The 22,254-nt window shown below is 42.7% G+C and overlaps 1 protein-coding gene across 1 annotated transcript in view; it reads left to right on the plus strand.

Annotated features, from left to right (window-relative positions):
• UGT8 (UDP glycosyltransferase 8) overlaps window positions 1-22,254 on the plus strand; it is a 202,502-nt gene that overhangs the window by 166,179 nt on the left and 14,069 nt on the right. The window contains exon 3 of the mRNA XM_082248236.1: window positions 8,311-8,453. Within this exon, the coding sequence (XP_082104362.1) occupies window positions 8,311-8,453 (143 nt within the window). The remainder of the gene's footprint in view (window positions 1-8,310; window positions 8,454-22,254) is intronic.

A 22,254-nucleotide genomic window follows, 5' to 3' on the forward strand; every position in this document is an offset into this window, starting at 1 on the left:
GGAAAGGCAGGCGGCTGATGTAAACAAAGCCGCCTGTCATTCTCCCTGGTGTAACTGCAGAGATCATACGATCCTGCTATGTAGGATCGTATGTCTCTGTGGTTACATCACAAGCCACGCCCCCCACAGCTAGAATCACGCCCCTAGGGATACTGCCAGTGTCATTTTTACAGTAACAGTGCATATTTATAGCACTGATTACTGTAGTAATGTCATGATACCCCCAAAAGTGTCAAAAATGTCAGTCAAGGGTCCGATCTGTCCGCTGCAATGTCGCAGTCCCGCAAAAAAAATCGCAGATCGCCGCCATTACTAGTAATAAAAAAAACAATACAAATGACATAAATGATTTCCGTAGTTAGTAGACGCAATAACTTTTGCGCAAACCAATCCAAATATGCTTATTGTGATTTTCTTTTTACCAAACATATGTAGCAGAAAACAAATTGGCCTAAAATGTTAAAAAATTTTGATTTTTACATTTTTTTTTCGGGAATTTCATATAAAAAAATTTGAAAAATATTGTTATTTTTGCAAAATTTTCGCTCTTTTTTTGTTTATAGCGCATGATCAAAAAATCGCACAGGTGATCTAATACCACCAAAAGAAAGCTCTGTTTGTGGTAAAAAAAGGACGTCAATTTCATTTGGGTGCAGCCCCGCACGACCGCGCAATTGTCTGTTAAAGTCACGCAGTGCCGAATCGCAAAATAGGCCCTGGTCTTTGAGCAGCCAAATCCTCCGGGGCTTAAGTGGTTAAGCAAGTAGCCAGTGAAGGTGCAATGTGCTTAAGTACTCTTTATTATACAAAATGGTGACAATCCGTGCCAAAAAGATAAGGTGCAATGGTGAGGGGTCCACTCCCCGTGGATACTTCCACTTACCAGACTGCCAGGACCCCTTCGCAATATTGCATGTGGGTCAAACGCACTTAGTCCGGTGTGGGTCTTTTCTTTTCCTTTGAGACTAGTCTTGTGGACTCCAATACCCAATCTTTCCTCAATAAGCCGAAGAATGTGGGACCATAGGAGGGAAAAACTCAAGATAGTGTAATCCCGTTTTATAAGCTTAATTAAATAATGCAGAAAAAAACTCACATTTCAGGAGTGACAACAAGCCTTCAGTGAAGATACAATCTCCTATGCAGAAAGGACTTATGGACTTGCGGTGACTGCATGGGTTGCGCTGGTCCCGGCTAGCGTTCCACCGAGACCGGAAGTGACGTAAGCTTCAAACGTGAGCCGGAAATTGTGTCAACGCGTTTCACCCTCCTCCAGGGCGTTATCAAAGATAACTTGATAACGATCATTTGATAACGCCCTTGAGGAGGCTGAGTGGAGCCCAGTGCTGCAAAATGTTCCGGCACTTAGCTCCACTAACTTGCCTGGTGGGGGCAACCTGGTTTCCTCTGCCCCATAGCTTGTGTGGAATGTACAGTATATGATACCACATACCACGATCCAGTCTCAGTCTTGCAGCTGACATCTCCCTGCGGGCTGCCTGTCATTACTGTGACAGGCAGCTGGCAGAGAGATGTCAATTGTAATACAGAGACTGGATCACGGTATGTGGTATCAGATACACAGTGTATCCCCCCTGGTTGCTTCAACTATCTTCTCCTCTCCCAGGCCCCTCCCCATGTACCTTCTCTCTGATGCCTCTCTTTGTCAGCTGCAGTGCTGCTCCTGAGCCACAGTGCTGTACCCTAGCCGTTGTTACTTCTCCCTTCCCTGAGTGACAGCAGGAAGCTGTCAGCAAGCTGGGTTCCTGGGAGTGGGTTGGCTGAGCGCAGGCAGCCACGCCTTCAAGCTCCACTTCCTACGCACACACAGCAGAGAATGGGAAGGGAGCTGTCAGTGTGTGCTGCCTGCGCAGTGATCTATAGAAAGCTGGGACCCTGGTGAGACACTATGCATGGATGCTGACTGCCCTGCTTCCCCTGGATGGGGTCTGCTCATGGTAAGCAACCTGCTGATCTATTCTCTGGTTCTGACAGGTCAATTGTTAAGTGACATCACTCTGCATTGACCAGGGAAAGGAGCACTTCTATCAGGGACAGGGTATGGGAAGGGAGGAGGGTGCATGCCTCCCCTTTCTCTGATGGGGGTGTCCCAGCCTCTGATAAAACTTACAGGGTCACTAGATCCCTTTTCAGGAGCTGATTATTTTTATTTGCTATGCGCAGGCTGGTAACGCTATAGGATGAGTCTTACATAACTACCTCCTGCTTGCACTTTGCAGTCCTGGGGGCTGAAAGGGGGGTTCCTGGCTGTGCTGGTGGGTTATGGAAGTCTTTCAGGTTGGGGCAAGCATGGAGGAGGTGGTACCGGGATCATCGGCTGGAGCAGGACTGACTCCTTTCCCTTCTGCACCCCCTGGATGGAAACAGACAGCAAGTATTGGTATAAAATGGTTTACTTTTACTGTTTTTAAAAAATGTGTGCCCCCCCAGTATGTATCTGACCCCCCCAGCACAAGTTCACACCTTTACAAAGTGCCCCCCCCCCCAGCTCTTATCGATCCCATCCTCTGCCCCACCTTCTAGCACAAGTCCTCTCCCCTTCCAAAGTTCCCCCAAGCACTTATCTAACCCCCCACCCTGCCTTCTAGCACAAGTCCTCTCCCCTCCCAAAGCACCCCCCAGTATATATCTGTCCCCATTCTACCCCACATTCTAGCATAAGCCATCTACCTCCCAAAGCAACAGCCCAGCACTTACCTGAAGCCTGGGTTTTGTTTACCATGTCGTTAAGCCCCTTCCAATGTAAAGTCTGGCCATACCTATTTATTACGCTGCAGCACGCTTTGTGCTGCATAAAGACCTTGTGTATACAAATCTATAGGCACGTAAACACGCATATGTGTATACATGGGTAACATTCTTTTTTATCCTCTTCTAGTTGATAGTGTTGCAATATACAGTACGTGTATACATGCATATGTGTGTAAATTACTGCGCTCAAATGTAAAATTTTCTATTTTTATTTTACAATTCTGTACTCATCGTTGTATTACTGATTTTTATGCAGCTGTGTGAACTGTTCCATAGACAACAATGCAGCTGTGTTTTTACTCCGTTGTGCAAGAGGCTGTATGATTAAATACTGGACTTATTTTTATTCTTAATATTTTTCTGTAAGATTTCCAAATGATTGTGGTTTTCTTCACCTCCAGACTCATTTAATATTTAACAACAGCAGTCTTTTACAGTACATAGAACCATTCATATCCCTTCCTTAAGAAGGTCTACTCCCACAAACTGGATTGTCAAGTTTGAATTTGTTCATCTGCCAGTATTTTGTCTGCCACATCTTTTCTTCAATTTTTTTTTTTTTTTTTTTAGAAAATATTGTAAAAAAAAATGTTGTCATCCTAAACCAAATTAACACCCACTCATAAGGGTTAGCCCTTTAAGCACAGTGCAAGCGCCCTTATATAATGCTATGACTCATAACCTCTACTACCTTTAGCAAGGTGATTTGAAGCTGAACTCCAAACAAGCAGCTAAGTACAGGTGCTGAATGAACACTTAGAATAGCTGATGTTCCAATATTACTTTAAATGTTATACTGTTTATTTTGAAAAGTGGATGTGCATATGCTCTGGAATTCTGTACTGTTTGTGCACAATGTTTAATAAAGTTCTTTGATATATGTATAAAAAAAAAAGAAAGTACAGGTGCTTCTTAAAAAAAATTGGAATATCATAAAAAAGTGATATAGTTCAATAATTTCTTTCTTTTAATTTTGATGATTATAGCTTACAGCTAGTGAAAACCCAAAATTCAGTATCTCTGAAAATTAGGATATTACATAAGACCAATAAAAAAAGGATCATGTGGGGGATACTATCCTTCCACTGCCACCAACAAAGACTTTGGATTTCACTCATTTATTAATTGTAATACTAAGTTTTTAGTATATACCATCACATGTGAGCTGTGGGTCCGATTGAGAGATTGGATTGATAGATTGGATTGAGAGATTGAGAGATTGTTTTAAAAAAATCCATTCCATGGGGTATCTCTTTATATAAAACATATACTTTATCTTTCTCCCACTGCCTCTTAACCACCTCAAGTCCGGACACTTTCACCCCCTTCCACTCCAGGCTATTTTCAGTTTTCAGCTTTGAATGACAATTACTCAGTGTGATGGTGTTTACTGTCACTGGGAGCGAGGGGCAGATACTTGGGGGATGCTGAGAGAATGGTTTGGATGGCTTCAGATGGGACAGTAATATTTGTCAGCAATATCTCTCAGGAAGAGATGAATGGCTTTACTTTTCAGATTTCTAGAATATTGCAGGAGTGTCTCATAGACCCTTGCTGGATAGTGAGATGGGGTGGGGTTTGTTATTGGTAAGTGCCTGTATTCCATTGTTCTATTGTTTCTGTCTGCCCTAAGATAAACTTATTATAGGATGTATATGTGTATGTGGATTGGCTGCTAAGGGGGAGGGAGAATTGTCCCCCAGTGTATATCTCTTTGTGCATGTGTTTGAATAAACAGTTTGAGTTCCTGCTTACCCTCAGTCTAGAGTCCTGTCTCTCATTGGAGGAATCTGCTACAAGGGATTGCTATGCTCTTCATACTACCTTGAATAATCACTCATTTCTTGTAAGAGCTTGTTCCGGCTTCACTCTCTGGGGAAAGAGAGGTTCACCCACTGGAACCTGGAGCCTTGTTGTAGGTCCAGGGTGGGTAGGAGACGGCGAGACCCCAACCAAGCTACGGCAGTTTGTGGGGTCTGAGGTGGTTATGGTGTCTGGTGGAGTGCTTGGAGCCCATTGAGAAGCACTAGGAGCATCCGTCAACTGAGGTACCCAGTCGGTGTGCCAGTTGATCCGTTACACTCAGTCATGTAACACTCTACTAAAATTAATTGATTGTTTATAATTTTTTGAGACAAATAGAGCTTTCTTTTGGTGGTATTTAATCACCCCCACCATAAACAAATAGACCAACATTTCTGAAGAAAACATGTTTTTCTTAGGTTCTGTTATACAATTTTGCAAATAAAATAATCTTTCTTCAAAAATTTAGGCCAAAATATATTCTACTACATTTCTTTGCTTAAAATAACCCATATCAGTGTATATTATTTAGTCTGCGTAAAAGTTATAGAGTCTACAAACTATGGTATATATACAGTATATTTGATAATGGATCAGTCCTGATGTACTGACTGCCTAGCTCATTTCATAAGGCCCTAAAATGCAAGGACAGTACAAATACCCCCAAAATTAACCCTTTTTGGAAAGTAGACAGCACTGTGTATTTAGTAAGAGGCATGGTGGGTTTTTTGAAGTAGTAATTTTTGTCACAATTATATTGAAAATGAAGAAATGTAATCTTTTTTTTTTTCACAAAGTTGTCATTTTAACAAGTAATTTCTCATACACATCATCCGGATATTTACACTTTTACCCAAAAACACATTCTGCTGTGCCTCCTGAGTATAGGGGTACCAAGTGTGTGGGACTTTTTCATTTCAATTGTGTTTATTGAAAAGTTTAGGTGATCATACAAAATCATACAAATCATGAAAGGGAACAAGAAGAAAAAAATGCCTTAACAATGGACATTCCACAGGAATGAATATATGGCAACTAGATGGACATAAGTAAATAGTGTGTGCAGTATGCTCTTTATCCATGTCAGGAGGCAGTACACAAATTAAAACTAGCTAACATATACATCAGGAGGAGTTATTAAGCTTCTCATACCAGTTAACTCAGTCATACCAGTTGTGTGACACCAAATGTAAGCGAGCGTGTGAGACTTTTTCACAATCTAAATACACAGATGGGCCCAAAATCCAAGGAGCAAAAGATAAGGGACATTGGGACTGGTGTGGCTGTGATCAGGGACAATATAATTGGTGTGGCGCTGATAACGGACAATATGACTGATGTGGTGGTAATCAGGGACAATATGATTAGTGTGGCAATGATGTGGGACAATATGACTGGTGTTGCCATGATCATGGACATTGTGAGTGGTGCGGCAGTGATTAGTTACACTGTGGGGTTTATTTTAATAAAACTGGAGAGTGCAAAATCTGGTGCAGTTCTACATAGAAACCAATCAGCTTCCAGTTTTTTTTTTGTCAAAGCCTAATTGAGAAAAGCTGAAGTTATAATCTGATTGGCTATCATGAACACCTGCACCAGCTTCTGCATTCACCATTTTTAGTAAATAAACCCCTGTGAGTGGGTAACAGTGATCAGGAACAATGTGAGTGGAGTGGCAGTTAGCACAGACACTGTAACTGGTGTGGAAGTGATCACAGACACTGTATATGGTGTGGCGGTGATCATGGACACTGTAACTGGTGTGGCGGTAATCAGGGACACTTTGAGTGGGTAGCGGCGATAAGGACTCTGACTGGGTGGCGGTGATTAAGGACTCTGACTGGTGATAGTAAGTTAAAGAGGTTGTACACCGAGAAAAAAAAATTTTCTCTTCTTTACATCCTGAAAGAGAAACCCATAATGAGCTAGTATGCATCGCATAGTAGCTCATTATGAAATACTTACCTTAGAACGAGCCCCCGCCGTGCCGTCCGCTTACCTGTATGACGGGCGACATGTATAGTCGCCCGTCTTCCGGGATCGCGGCATCCGGCCATCTGATTGGCCGGAGCCGCGGTGACGTCACTCCCGCGCACGCGCGCGGGAGCCGACGGTCACGGCACGGGCTCTGAAGGAACGGCACGATCTGCCGTTCCTTCAGAGCGCATGCGCCAGTGACGTCACTGGCTGCATTAAAGGTAAATATCTCCTAAACGGTGCATGTTTAGGAGATATTTACAGTACCTATAGGTAAGCCTTAATATAGGCTTACCTATAGGTACAACTTCCTGAGGAGGGTTTACTTCCTCTTTAAAAAGAAAAAATATGATATTCATTTATTTATTTTTTACATTTTTTTTTTACATTTTGTCACCCTAGCATTACAGTGTCACCATACAGACATTGTACTACTCTGTGAGGGTGATCAGGATTTTTTTGTTACACTGTGATTGCCATAATGGTTGTAAAAGCAATAATTTCTCACTCTCTCTGGCTACATTCCAGCAATTCAGAAAATACAATGATAGTTGTGATTGGCTTCAGTTATCACATGGTACAGGGCTGCTGTGAATGGCCCTGTACTATGTGATATCTGTGACAAATCACAAAGATCGCACAGTAGTAAACAATGATGCCAGGAAATAATAAATTGTTTCCTACTGTCCATGTGATCGCTGATTGACTACAGCGATCATATAGTACCAGGGCCGCTTCCAGCAGCCCGGTACACTGATCACTGTTGCCACTGCATGCTCCCAGGGAGTGCATCCAACTGGTGGATGGGGGGGGGGGGGGGGTGTATGGGTATGTCCACCAACATTGGGGCTGCATTGGGGCTGCATCAGCCTTTATGTACTATGTACTATGGCCAGAGGGGATCGGTTAAAGAATATGTTAAGTTTTCTGGCTGTGCTGGAAGAATATACACACAAATGTTTTGCCTTTTGTTTCTATTTTAAAGTGAATGGGTTGTTTTACAAAGTAAGGGTTCACATATATTTTAAAGCTGAAAAATCCCTACAGCTTTAGTCACATAACTTATCTGTAATGAATTATGACCTACATTGTGCAGGCAGCTGGATAAATCTTTATTGCAGGGATGCCTGTCCTCTCTGAATTTCTGGTGCTCCAGTGGTTGACAGCTTTGACAAATCATGACACAAGCAGGGCAATCAGTGAAATACATTTTGCTAATGTGGAGAAGGGGGAGGAGAGTGTGTTTCCCTGCCAAACCATCTGTACTGCTGTTCTGCCTGAAGATCCAAAGTAATTAACTATCACAGCATGGGAGACAAGTTAAGAGACAGGAAGAGGACAGGCATACCTGCAGTGAAGTTTTCTCCAGGATCCAGTTGCCTACACAACCTAGGACATAATTTTCTACAGGTAAGTGATGTGACTAAAGCTGTAGTATTTTTTGTTTTATAGACAAACTTCAGCTTTAAGGCACTGAATTGAGACTTACATCACAAGGCCAAAATATCAAATACTTTCTGGTAAATTGTACAACAATAAATTAGAATGTATGCTGAAAACACGCCAAAAAAAAAAACGTTATATAGATTCTGTTGTGGATTCATGGTATTTTACATATACAGTGCCTTGACCAGACTATATGGCTGTAAGATTCCATCTAGTGAAAAATTGACAAGGTAAACAATATTTTTTATACAGTATGTGCTAATGTGCTGTGCTAAGCACATGTTTACAGGTTTGTCTTTGTTTTCAATGTAGGATCTTCAGATCTGGGTGGATGGTGTAGATGAAAATGGATTTGTTCTAGTCTCTTTTGGAGCTGGGGTAAAATATTTGTCTGACGATATAGCCCAAAAACTGGCAGGTGCACTGGCAAAATTACATCAGAAAGTTATTTGGAGGTAAGACATTTAAAATGTTATCATAAAGGATATCTAAAGGCTTGAAACCGCAAGCCATTTTGTTTTTCTTCACACATTGGTTGCATGTGTTTGACCCCTTTACATCTGGAACCAGCAGTGAAACATCTCTCTCCTCCAGTAAGACACCATTACAGGATGGGGTTACAGAACATGTCCCATGCCTCACCAGTCTCTCCAGGACACAACCCTTAGTTACCATTGATATGTTCGTTCAGAATGCAGTTCACTATTTAAATGCACTTTGTAGAAAGCCACTGCTTAGAAGTTATACAAGGCCTTGTTCCTGTGACTACCCAGGCCGGGTCCATAGGTCAACCCTTTGTGTCAGATTCTGGATCTGAACCTGCGATCTCTGTGGTGTCTGGCTGGGCTCTTCTCACTGTGCCACCTGAGATACTGAACAGTTCCCTGTCAGGACAATCTTGCCTTCTCTCTTGTTTTTGGTGAACCTTGAACTCTTTGCTCCTCCCATGAGCTTCCTGATTTAAGCTATGTCTCTGCACTTCCTGTTTGCCAGATTATTGTGCTCTCTCTCCAGTCGATATATAGCTCCTTTCTGTACCTGCAGCTGTCCTTATCTTCACTACCATATATTTTTAACCCTTGGCTCCTTTCTAAATTATGTTTCCGCTTGATCCCAACCTGCAACCATTTGTTATCAACCACTTGGCTTGTTCCTCAACTATGCTTCTGCTTGATCCCAACCTGCAACCACTTTCTACCGACCTCTGGCTTGTTTCCTTACTACGCATCTGCTTAATCCCTACCTGCTATATCTGCTACTGGATCCCGGCTAGCTCATCTCCTAGTTGAGTGATGCGGAGGTCAGTGACCTGGTACTAACATGCAGCAAAACCCATATCCACTATCAGGAGCTCTGATGAATAACGGTTAGTGCTTAGACCTCACTCCTCGGGTGAGCCATGCCATCCGCAAGGTCGGCCTGCTTGTGTACTTATCATGCTGATTGATGGGAGCTTCTCTACTGCTGCAGCTACTGGTCTCCGAGCCGGACCCATAACAAAGACACTGTGCATCAGCAGGGGAGAACCACACCACAAGGTGAGGTATAGTAAGTGTCCCTGTCCACCCACTGAACATAACCACCATCACCTGCCACAATTACCTGTTTCCTCCACCAACTGGCCGCCACCATTTGAATTGTGACCCAGCACTGAAAGTTAAAATGTGCTCCTATGCACATGTACCTTACAGTGGGTTAAACTTGCTCAAGGCTGCATAACTCGGAGGGCTAAATGGCTTTAACTCCCACTATCAAATTCTTCAAATATGCTAAGGTTACACTTACTGAGGCAATTGAGAAGTACAGATACATCTCTTATCAATCTTCACATACATGTGTGATCAGTTCATATAATTTAACAGAGGTAGAATTAGCAGTGCTACTGAACATGACACTGTCCCTAACGGTTTTCTCAGAAGATAAGGTGCAAAGTATCATTGTGCGGCCCATACCTGGGATGTATAATGTCCATAGCAACAAATTTCATAGCCACTGGAGTTCCTGAAAATGGCCCATTTTGAGGGGTAGCGGCAGCAAAGATGAAATCACATAGCTATAGCATGACCTGACAGATGAACTCCCATAGCACACAGGCCCCAGGCTGGTCCTCTGTAGATGTACAGGCGCATCTCATAAAATTAGAATATCAATAAAAAGTTAATTTATTTCAGTGATTCAATTCAAAAAGTGAATTTCATATTTTTTATATAGATGTGTTACACGCAGAGTGATACATTTTAAGCATCTCTTTCTTTTATTTTGATAATCATGGCTTATAGCTAGTGAAAACCCAAAATTCAGTATGTCCGAAAATTTGAATATTACGTAAGACCAATAAAAAAAAGGATTTTCAATACAGAAATGTTGGCTCACTGAAAAGTATGTCCATGTATAGTATAGTATGCACTTAATAATTGATAATGCGGCTTGGCATGGAAGCGATCAGCCTGTGGCACTGCTGAGGTGTTATGGAATCCCAGGTTTTTTTGATAGTGGCTTTTAGCTCATCTGCATTGTTGGGTCTGGTGTCTCTCATGTTCCTTTTGACAATACCCCACAGATTCTCTATGGGGTTTAGGTCAGGCGAGTTTGTTGGTCAATCAAGCACAGTTATACCATGATCATTAAACCAGGTATTGGGACTTTTGGCAGTGTTGGCAGGTGCCAAGTCCTGCTGGAAAATTAAATCAGCATCTCCATAAAGCTGGTCAGCAAAGGGAAGCATGACGTGCTCTAGAATTTCTTGGTAGAGGACTGAACTGACTTTGGACTCGATATAACACAGTGGACCAACATCAGCAGCTGACATTGCTCTCTAAATCATCATGGACTGTGGAACATGTTGCATTTTATTTGGAAAACAAGGTCCCAGAGTCTGGGGGAAGAGTGGAGAAGCACAGAATCCAAGTTGCATGAGGTCTAGTGTGAAGTTTCAATTGTCAGTAATGATTTGAGGAGCCATGTCATCTGCTGGTGTTGGTCCACTGTGTTTTTATTAAGTCCAAAGTCACTGCAGCCCTCTACCGTGAAATTCCAGAGCACTTCATGCCTCCCTCTGCTGACCAGCTGTATGGAGATACTGATTTAATTTTCTACCAGGACTTGGCACGTTCTCAAACTGCCAAAACAACCAATACCTAATTTAATAATCATAGTGTCACTGTGCTTGTTTGGCTAGCAAACTCTCCTGACCTAAACCCCATAGAGAATCTGTGGGGTATTGTCAGGAGGAAGATGAGATACACCAGACCCAACAACGCAGATGAGCTGAAAGCCACTATCAAACAAACCCAGGCTTCCACAACACTTCAGCAGTGCCACAGGCTGATTGTTCCATGCTACACTGCATTGATGCAGAAGTTCATGTAAAAGGAGCCCTGACATAGTATTAAGTGCATACCATACTGTACATGGACATACTTTTCTGTAAGCAAACATTTCTGTATAAAAAAATCCTTTTTTTATTTGTCTTATGTAATATTCCAATTTTCTGAGAAACTGAATTTTGGGTTTTCACTGGTTGTAAGCCATAATCATTAAAATTAAAAAAAAGAAAGGCTTGAAATCTATCACTCTGTGTATAACGCATCTTCATAAAATATATCAGTTTCACTTTTTGAAATAAATTACCTTTTTGATGAAATTCTAATTTTATGAGATGCACCTGTATATATACACAACTAATACATACAGGATGTGACACATCTGCAGAGAGAGAAGTCACACACAACACAACCCTTGCAGCAGTCAGCCAGATATTTAAGGAAACATCAAACCATAAATGCAAGAAAAATACAGAAGTGCATCAGACTAAGTGCAGAATTAAAGTGGAAGTAAACCTATCAATTTAATAGTTTCAAAAAGCAGTTACATTTCCGACATGTTTCGGAAATGTAACTGTCACATTCGTTGTGCTCTCAAGCAAACTGTCAAACCATCCAATGGCTGGTGTCATAACTGATCACATGTGCAGCATCATGACAATTGAAGATCTTTATTAATGATGGTACCAACTTAGAGGGATTCCTAAACAGGGATGGCCTTGCGGTTCGCCCGGCGGTCGGTTTGCGGCGAACTTTGCTCGTTTGCAGTCTGCCGATTTTGCGAACATATGGCGTTGTTCGCGGCAGCCATATTAGTTTACATTGGGGAGAACTTTGACCCATGACACAGCCATCAGGTGGAACGGGACAGCCAATTGAAACATTTCAGGACATGGACCTACCCCCTACCTTATAAATAGACCTGACCTGGCGGCCATTTCACATTCTGCTTTTTGTCAGTGAAGGGAGAGGTTGGCTGTGTGCACCAGGGACAGATTGTCAGTGACACAAATCGCTCTGATAAGGTCCACAAAAGTCCTTTTAAGGGCTGGTATTTGGTATAGGTGTACTGTCTCTTTTGTCAGTGTAGGGAGAGGTTTGCTGTGTGCACCAGGGAGAGATCGTCAGTGACACAAACCGCTCTGATAAGGTCCACAAAAGTCCTTTTAAGGACTGGTATTTGGTATAGGTGTACTATTCATTGGTGTGCAGTGCACTATATAGGGGTGTAATACACTTATAATATACTTTCTAATATAGAAAGCATATTATAGTGGATTTGTATTGTGCACTGTGCAGCATTGTGACTTGTGTGTTGAGCGTTTCTGCAGCAATACTACAAACATTGACAAAGGCACTTTTAAAAAAGTATTATAACTGGTGTGATAGACCAGTGGCCCCCCAATACCACATATTGAAGTGGGGTGTTATCTGAGTATACTTTTATAAGTGTATTTGTGTCCTGCAACAATATTGCCTCTTTTTGCTGTGTTAACTCTGCTACACACAGTAACAACAGTTACTGGCCAATTTTTTGTAGAACTGGTGTGATAGACCAGCAGCCCCCCAATACCACATATTGAAATGGGGTGTTATCTGCGTATACTTTTTTAAGTGTATTGTGTCCTGCAACAATATTGCCTCTTTTGCTGCGTTAACTCTGCTACACACAGTGCCAAACTTACTGGCCAATTTTTTTGCACAACTGGTGTGATAGACCAGTGGCCCCCAAATACCACATATTAAAGTGGGTAGTTATCTGAGTATACTTTTATAAGTGTATTTGTATCCTGCAACAATATTGCCTATTTTGCTGCGTTAACTCTGCTAACACACAGTGCCAAACTTACTGGCCAATTTGTTTGTACAACTGGTGTGATAGACCAGTGGCTCCCCAATACCACATATTGAAGTGGGGTGTTATTTACCAGTATACTTTTATAACAGTGTATTTTAGTCCTGCAAAAATTTGGCCTCTTTTTCTGCGTTAACTGTGCTACACACAGTGACAACAGTTACTGGCCAATTTTTTGTAGAACTGGTGTGATAGACCAGTGGCCCCCCAATACCACATATTGAAGTGGGGTGTTATCCGAGTATGCTTTTATAAGGGTATTTGTGTCCTACAACAATATTGCCTCTTTTGCTGCGTTAACTCTGCTTCACACAGTGCCAAACTCACTGGCCAATTTTTTGTACAACTGGTGTGATAGACAGTGGCCCTCCAATACCACCTATTGAAATGGGGTGTTATCTGAGTATATTTTTATAAGTGTATTTGTATCCTGCAACACTATTGCCTCTTTTGCTGTGCTAACTGCTACACACAGTGCCAAACTTACTTGCCAATTTTTTGTACAACTGGTGTGATAGACCAGTAGCCCCCCAATACCACATATTGAAGTGTGGTGTTATTTAACGGTATACTTTTATAACAGTGTATTTTAGTCCTGCAAAAATGTGGCCTATTTTGCTGCGTTAACTGTGCTACACACAGTGACAACAGTTACTGGCCAATTTTTTGTAGAACTGGTGTGATTAAACCAGTGGCCCCCCAATACCACATATTGAAGTGGGGTGTTATTTACCTTGTTCCACATATACTGCACTTCTCTAGAGACTTTTGGCACAGGGTAATTTAAAAAATGACAGGCAGAGGAAGAGGCAGGCCCTTATGCAGGGGTGGTAGGGGTAGGGCAGGAGCAGTAGGACGGAGCCAAAGTGTGAAGTTTCATAAGGTGCGTTCGATTACCTCAAAGGACGCATCAGACTTGGTTGAGTGACTCACTCAGTCTTCCTCATCTGCACCCTCCTCATCCACTCTATCTGCACCCTCTTCACTCTCTGCTGTGTGCACCCCAAAGACACCACCACCAACACCACCCCCACCACCATATACCCTCCGCTTGAGTCACTGGAATTATTTTCCGATCCATCACAAGACATTTGCGATGCGCAACCATTCTTGGCATCGGATCAGGAAGAGGATGTAGCAACAGCCGCCACTCAGTAGTCTGACGACAGTACCCAGATCAGCCCAAGGAGATTGGTCCCCGCTGTTGCTGCCTACTCTGAGATCTTGAATGTTAGTGGTGGGGAAGGTGACGTGGATGGTGACGTGTCTATGGACGTCACATGGGTGGCCACAAGAGAGGAAGAGGAGGGGAGTTCAGAGGGAGACGGACCAGGAGATAGGGAGGAGAAGCAGGCGGAACTTGCATTGCACAGGAGGGACAAAGCAGACTGCAAATGTATCAGCAGCGAGCCATCAACCATGTACAGTCACATATGGCGTTGTGTGGGCTTTTTTTAATGTGTGGGCTTTTTTTAATGTGTCCACTGCTGACAACAGTGTTGCCATCTGCAGCCTTTGCAGTCAATGCATAAGTCGCGGTAAGCTCAACACTCACCTAAGGACGACCGCCTTAAGAAGGCACCTGAACTCTCATCACCGAGCCCAGTGGGAGCAACGCCGTGAGAACCCACAAAGCCACACTCCAGGCTCTCACCGTCCAGCCTCTTCACCTTCTCCTCTCTCCTCACAATTGTCCTCCACTTCACCTTCCATCATGCCATCCTCACGTTATTCTGGAAAAAGGCAGGCTTCCGTGGGCCAAATGTTGTAGCGGAAGAAAATGATGACGCCGGATAACCCTCTTGCCCATTGTTTGACTGCTGGCTTGTCGGAACTGATAGCCCGCCAACTACTGCCATATCAACTGGTGGACTCGGAGGCCTTTGAGAATTTTGTGGCCATTGGTACACCACAATGGAAGGTCCCAGGCAGGAAATATTTCTTGCAGAAGGGCTTTCCAGAGCTGTATGGCCATGTTTAGTGGCAAGAGAATGTATCTCTGGCACACAGTGTCGGTGCCAAGATACATCTGACCACAGACACATGGTCTAGCAAACACGGGCAGGGAAGGTATACTACTTTTACTGCCCACTGGGTGAACTTTCTGACGGCCGTCAAGCATGTAAACCATGGCACCCGTGTAGATTTGGTTGTACAGCCACGGATTGCATGCAGGCCTGCCTCTTCTTCTCCTCCTCCCACTCCATCCTCTCTCTCCTCCTCGGCTGACTCCTCCTTTTCCGCTGCTACGGTCTCTTCTGCTCCCCAGATCCCCAGAACCTAGTCCACATGCCAGGTGAGACGTTGCCATGCTGTGCTGTGTCTGTTGTGCCTGGAAGCCAAGACCCACACTGGTCCTGCACTCCTTTCAGCTTTGCGTTCACAGGCAGGTCAGTGGCTGACACTGCTCAATTTGACAGTTGGTAAAGTGGTGTGCGACAACGGTGCCAATCTGCTGAGCGCGCTGAAACAGGGTAAAATTACACATGTGACATGCATGGCACACGTCCTGAACTTGGTCGTGCAGCGATTTGTTGCCAAATACCCTGGGGTCCAGGACGTCTTGCGGCAGGCCAGGAAAATCTCAGGCCATTTCAGAAGATCTTACACAGCCATGGCTCGCCTTGCTGACATTCAGCAGTGACACAACCTGCCCGTCAGGCGTCTTATTTGTGACTGCCCGACGCAATGGAACTCAACGTTTCATATGCTTGATAGGCTGCTCCAGCAGAAACATGCAGTTAATAACTACCTGTACAAACTCTGCGGCAGGACAGGTTCTGGGGAGCTTAGGTTTTTTTTCACCTCACCAGTGGCTGCTCATGCGCGATGCATGCAGACTTCTGCGGCCATTTAATGAGATCACCAAACTGGTCAGTCACGGCCAGGGCGCCATCAGTGACATCGTACCTTATGCCTTCTTTCTGGAGCGCGCATTGTGTCGTGTCATTGATCAAGCCGTCGAGAAGCAGGAAGATGAGGAAGTCGCAATGTTGGATGAATTCCCAGGGGGTGCTACTCCATGTGAGACAGGTCAACAACAGGAGTCTGAAGAGGAGTCAGAGGAGGATTTAGTGCCAATGGGGGCCTTCATGCTCCAGTGTTTTAAGGGGGATCCCCATATAAAAAGCATAAAGGGCAAGGACAGGTACTGGGTGGCAAAGTACTTAGACCCCCGGTACAAACAAAAAATGGTGCAAATGTTACCACCATCACAGAGGGCGGTCAGAATGCAGCACTTCCAGACCTGCTTTTGCGTGCGCTGGCAGAGGAATTTCCACTCACAGAGAAATAGTTGCGGGTAGCAATCCAACAGCGCCTGCAAGAAGAGGGCAGTTTGAAGATGTGTTGGTCACTTCAGATATGAGATCCTTCTTTCAGCAGACCCATCGACAGCTGTACTCCGGATCCAGCATCAGGGAACGCCTAGACCATCAGGTGTCCAACTACATCGGGTTAACGACCGATGTGGACTACTGGGTGGGCAGGCTTGACCTCTGGCCAGAGCTTGCATAATTTGCAATGGAACTGTTGGCTTGCCCCCCGTCCAGTGTCCTGTCCAAAAAGGACATTCAGCGCAGCAGGGGGGGATCGTGACCGATAAGCGCACTCGCCTAGCTCATGACAGTGTTGACTACCTTACAATTATAAAAATGAATGAGGCATGGATCTCTGAGGACAGATATGACCAGTAGACCATGTTTCATTTAAATTCCTCATGACAGGCCACAAATATCCGCCAGACTGCCATCCACCCAAACCAATTCATGGTCCTTGTCTTCAGTAAATACAGCGGCATAAAAGGCATTTCATGTCCATTGAATGCCTAATTTTTGGGGCCTTTCATGGCCGACAATTATTTTTCTGTCAATGCCTAATGTACCTCCAGCCACAGAATACAACATTCTTAGCTGTCAGGTAAACCTATGTGGGCTAATGTTTGGGCCTTTTATGGCCGACACTTACTTATTTATCCTGTGAATGCCTAATGTACTTTCAGCCACAGAATACAACGTTCTTAGCTGTCAGGTGAACCCATGTGGGCTAATTTTTGGGGCCTTTTATGGCCGACACTTCTGTATCCTGTGAATGCCTAATGTACCTTCAGCCACAGAATACAACGTTCTTAGCTGTCAGGTAAACATAATTTTTGGGGCCTTTTATGGCCGACACTTACTTTTTTATCCTGTGAATGCCTAATGTACCTTCAGCCACAGAATACAACGTTCTTAGCTGTCAGGTAAACCCATGTTGGCTAATTTTTGGGGCCTTTTATGGCCGACACTTACTTATTTATCCTGTGAATGCCTAATGTACCTTCAGCCACAGAATACAACGTTCTTAGCTGTCAGGTAAACCCATGTGGGCTAATTTTTTTGGGGCCTTTTATGGCTGACACTTACTTATTTATCCTGTGAATGCCTAATGTTCCTTCAGCCACAGAATACAACGTTCTTAGCTGTCAGGTAAACGCATGTGGGCTAATTTTTGGGGTCTGGAATGGCCGACACTTACTTCTTTATCCTGTGAATGCCTAATTTTTCAGACTGGAATTGAAAATCAATGGGTCTGTAAACGATCCACCAAATTGTGGAATGGATGCGGACCCATTTTACAGATGTATGAATGGACCCTATATGTGTTTGACATGTATTTTCCGGCTGCTGTCAGTTTTGGCTGATTTAGGGAAAAAAAAAAAAACATTTTTGCTGGAAAAAAAAAAGGTTTAGGTCAACTTTTCCAATGCTATACTTCTGTTATGACATTGTCCATGTGGTGGGACTATTTGTGCACAGCTAGTAAGTCTTTTGTGGCTGCAAATATGACCTAAAAGTTTTTAAAATTCGCCTGCCATTAAAGTCAATGGGACCCACCGCAAACTTGCAGTTCGCGGACATTTAAGAAAGTTTGCGGCCAACGTTCGCGAACCGCCCCGGCAGATGTTCGTCCATCACTATTCCTAAATAATGGATAGAATTGCTAGTAATAAGAGGAATTAATTAATAAATGGATAATTAAAATCATAGTAGAAAGATTTATTGCTAATAAAAGTATGGGGCAAAATAATATTCAGAGATTCTAACAATAAAATTATGTTATTAAATAACAGTGTTAATTTTTGATTTCTTCATTCAAGCCTTTGGGTACCAAAGTGTCAGGAGTAAAAACCCCATATGTTTCTTGTTGACATAACCACTGGAAACATTCTGCTGGAGAAACTGTGTCTGGTATGGATTCAAGGACCCATACCTTAAGATCTTTAGAGGATTTTTTATGGTATTCTAAAAAGTGACGGGGCACACTTTGCTTGGTTGCCATCTTCTTCAAATCTGCAATGCTCTCCTAATCTTTTTTGTAGGTTCCTGATGGTAAGGCCTACGTACAACATTCCACATGGGCAAGAGAGGCAATAAATCACACACATGGAGGTAGAGTTATGACCGCTACCCCATCGGGACCACTTGTGAGAGCCCAAAGACTGATTGGAACAACTCTATACATGCTTATTTGATCTTTGCCCTTTGTCTTATCTTTAATACATTTGAGTATATTAATACTGCACTTAGTCTGATGCCTCTCTCTGTTTTTCTTGTGTACCTACAGAGCTGCTTGCTGCACTCTAAGGGGGCTGCCGCTTGTGCTGTTAAAAACATCATCTAAAACGAATGGACTTTTAATTGATGGACTTTTTTGTTCAAGTTGTCATGCTTTTATGATTAGTATTATATGGTTTTTATGCTAGCATCCCTCTAGCGCCACTATAGGTTTTTTGTCAAAAAACACAAAAGCAATAACTTGGCAAGACATAATAAAATGTACATAATAGGCCCCTGCCTACACGGTTTTTATTCTTGTCTGCATTTCCATTGAAACGATTATTTCCCTCTATTCGAACTTGTAAATACTGGTTGTCATCACATCAGGAAGTGAAGCAATGTCTATTAAACAGGACACTTATGGAAAAAACTGACAGGGCTTGAACTATTATATGCAAAATGGAAAAAGTACAAGTTTTGGCTTCAGATATAAGTTTGGGGTGCTTAAAAAAACAAGTACACATACTCACCACTATGCTGCCAAACAATGGCTCTAAGACTAAGTATGGAGCGATCACATGACTGCTGATCACTCAGTTCTCAGTCTGTTGGAAGTGGAGAATGATTAATGTCAGTTACCTGCTTTCCGCTCTGCCCCTCCAGCGTTCACTAGAGCGTTGGCCAGGAGAGCGCAGCTGGCTTTGGCTTTCAGCTGTCAATCAGCCAGCTGGGTGAATTGCAACAATATAGTTGGGGTCCTTCCAGAGCCTGGAGTGGCACTATAAGGTCACTGGCCCGCTATTAGATGACTTTGAGTCATAGGAGAGCAAAAGTAAGAGAAGTATGACCAAAAAAGCTTTGGTCATTCTTCTCTTTTAACCTCCCTAGTGGGATTCCCGAGTGTGGCTCGGGGTTAAATTTCAGTGCCAAAAGCGGTAACCCCGAGCCACACTCGGGGTACCGCTAGGGAGATCGCTGGATCCTGAAAGAGAGGTTATTTACCTTGTCCCAGGGATCCAGAGATTTATCCCGGCAGTGTGCAGCGGCCGGATCTTCCTCCCGATGCTCTGTGCCCCGGCTTCCATCTCCTGCGACGTGACGCTCTCAGGGGGTGGAGCCGGCGGCAAATTCAAACAGTATAACACACCAAACACACTGATATATTACAAAATAAAATAAATTCACATTAGCTTGTCTCCCCCCCCCCCATTGCCCTTTCCTGCAGTTTTGCTGTACTTTTTATGTACAGTGCCTTGCGAAAGTATTCAGCCCCCTTGAACTTTGCAAACTTTTGCCACATTTCAGGCTTCAAACATAAAGATATAAAACTGGAATTGTTTGTGAAGAATCAACAACAAGTGGGACACAATCATGAAGAGGAACAAAATTTATTGGATATTTCAAACTTTTTTAACAAATAAAAAACTGAAAAATTGGGCATGCAAAATTATTCAGCCCCCTTAAGTTAATACTTTGTAGCGCCACCTTTTGCTGCGATTACAGCTGTAAGTCGCTTGGGGTATGTCTCTATCAGTTTTGCACATCGAGAGACTGAAATTTTTGCCCATTCCTCCTTGCAAAACAGCTCGAGCCCAGTGAGGTTGGATGAAGAGCGTTTGTGAAAAGCAGTTTTCAGTTCTTTCCACAGATTCTCGATTGGATTCAGGTCTGGACTTTGACTTGGCCATTCTAACACCTGGACATATTTATTTGTGAACCATTCCATTGTAGATTTTGCTTTATGTTTTTGATCATTGTCTTGTTGGAAGACAAATCTCCGTCCCAGTCTCAGGTCTTTTGCAGACTCCATCAGGTTTTCTTCCAGAATGGTCCTGTATCTGGCTCCATCCATCTTCCCATCAATGTTAACCATCTTCCCTGTCCCTGCTGAAGAAAAGCAGGCCCAAACCGTGATGCTGCCACCACCATGTTTGACAGTGGAGATGGTGTGTTCAGGATGATGAGCTGTGTTGCTTTTACTCCAAACATAACGTTTTGCATTGTTGCCAAAAAGTTTGATTTTGGTTTCATCTGACCAGAGCACCTTCTTCCACATGTTTGGTGTGTCTCCCAGGTGGCTTGTGGCAAACGTTAAACAACACTTTTTATGGATATCTTTAAGAAATGGCTTTCTTCTTGCCACTCTTCCATAAAGGCCAGATTTGTGCAGTATACGACTGATTGTTGTTCTATGGACAGAGTCTCCCACCTCAGCTGTAGATCTCTGCAGTTCATCCAGAGTGATCATGGGCCTCTTGGCTGCATCTCTGATCAGTCTTCTCCTTATATGAGCTGAAAGTTTAGAGGGACGGCCAGGTCTTCGTAGATTTGCAGTGGTCTGATACTCCTTCCATTTCAATAGTATCGCTTGCACAGTGCTCCTTGGGATGTTTAAAGCTTGGGAAATATTTTTGTATCCAAATCCAGCTATAAACTTCTCCACAACAGTATCTCGGACCTGCCTGATGTGTTCCTTGTTCTTCATGATGCTTTCTGCACTTTAAACGGACCTCTGAGACTATCAAAGTGCAGGTGCATTTATACAGAGACTTGATTACACACAGGTGGATTCTATTTATCATCATTAGTCATTTAGGTCAACATTGGATCATTCAGAGATCCTCACTGAACTTCTGGAGAGAGTTTGCTGCACTGAAAGTAAAGGGGCTGAATAATTTTGCACGCCCAATTTTTCAGTTTTTTATTTGTTAACAAGGTTTGAAATATCCAATAAATTTTGTACCACTTCATGATTGTGTCCCACTTATTGTTGATTCTTCACAAATAATTACAGTTTTACATCTATATGTTTGAAGCCTGAAATGTGGCAAAAGGTCGAAAATTTCAAGGGGGCCGAATACTTTCGCAAGGCACTGTATATGTATATGTACAGTGTATATATATATATATATATATATATATATATATATATATATATATATATATATATACATACATACTTTAACTTATTTATAGTTATTTATTATATTATAATTTATGATTTTGTTTTTCAAACTTTATCATACCCGAGATGTTATAAAGAAGAACGCACAGTAAAAAAAAAAAATCATATGTAAATAGTTGGTTTGGGCTGCATGTTCTTAAGAATTACATGCAAAATAATGGTACCACTTTCAGCACCTAAAATCGGAAAGAATCATACCGCCAGGGAGGTTAAGCATTAATGACTAACAAATAACTGCACATAGATTTTGTATGTGTTTAAGATTTATCTGTCTGATATATATTAAATAGAAAATGCCAAATACATGTGATATAAGTGGCACTTTATAAAGAACATTGATGTTTCAATTATCTCGTTTTTAGCAAACTGATTAAGACTAATTTTGATAGGAACAGTGAGAAGAGAGTGGTAAAATATGTGGGAACCTTGGGGGGAGGGTTATTTGCAATTTAGAGAAAGGAAAGTTCTTCTCCTGCTATGTGGAAACCATAATCCCAATCCTGTTCACTTAAAAAAGTAAGATCTACGTAAACAAAAATAATGGACATGCCATTATTGTAAAAAAAATAAAAACAA

The sequence above is a fragment of the Pelophylax lessonae genome (genome assembly GCF_965119305.1).
Source record: "Pelophylax lessonae genome assembly, chromosome: 1".
Classification (NCBI taxonomy): Eukaryota; Metazoa; Chordata; class Amphibia; order Anura; family Ranidae; genus Pelophylax; species Pelophylax lessonae.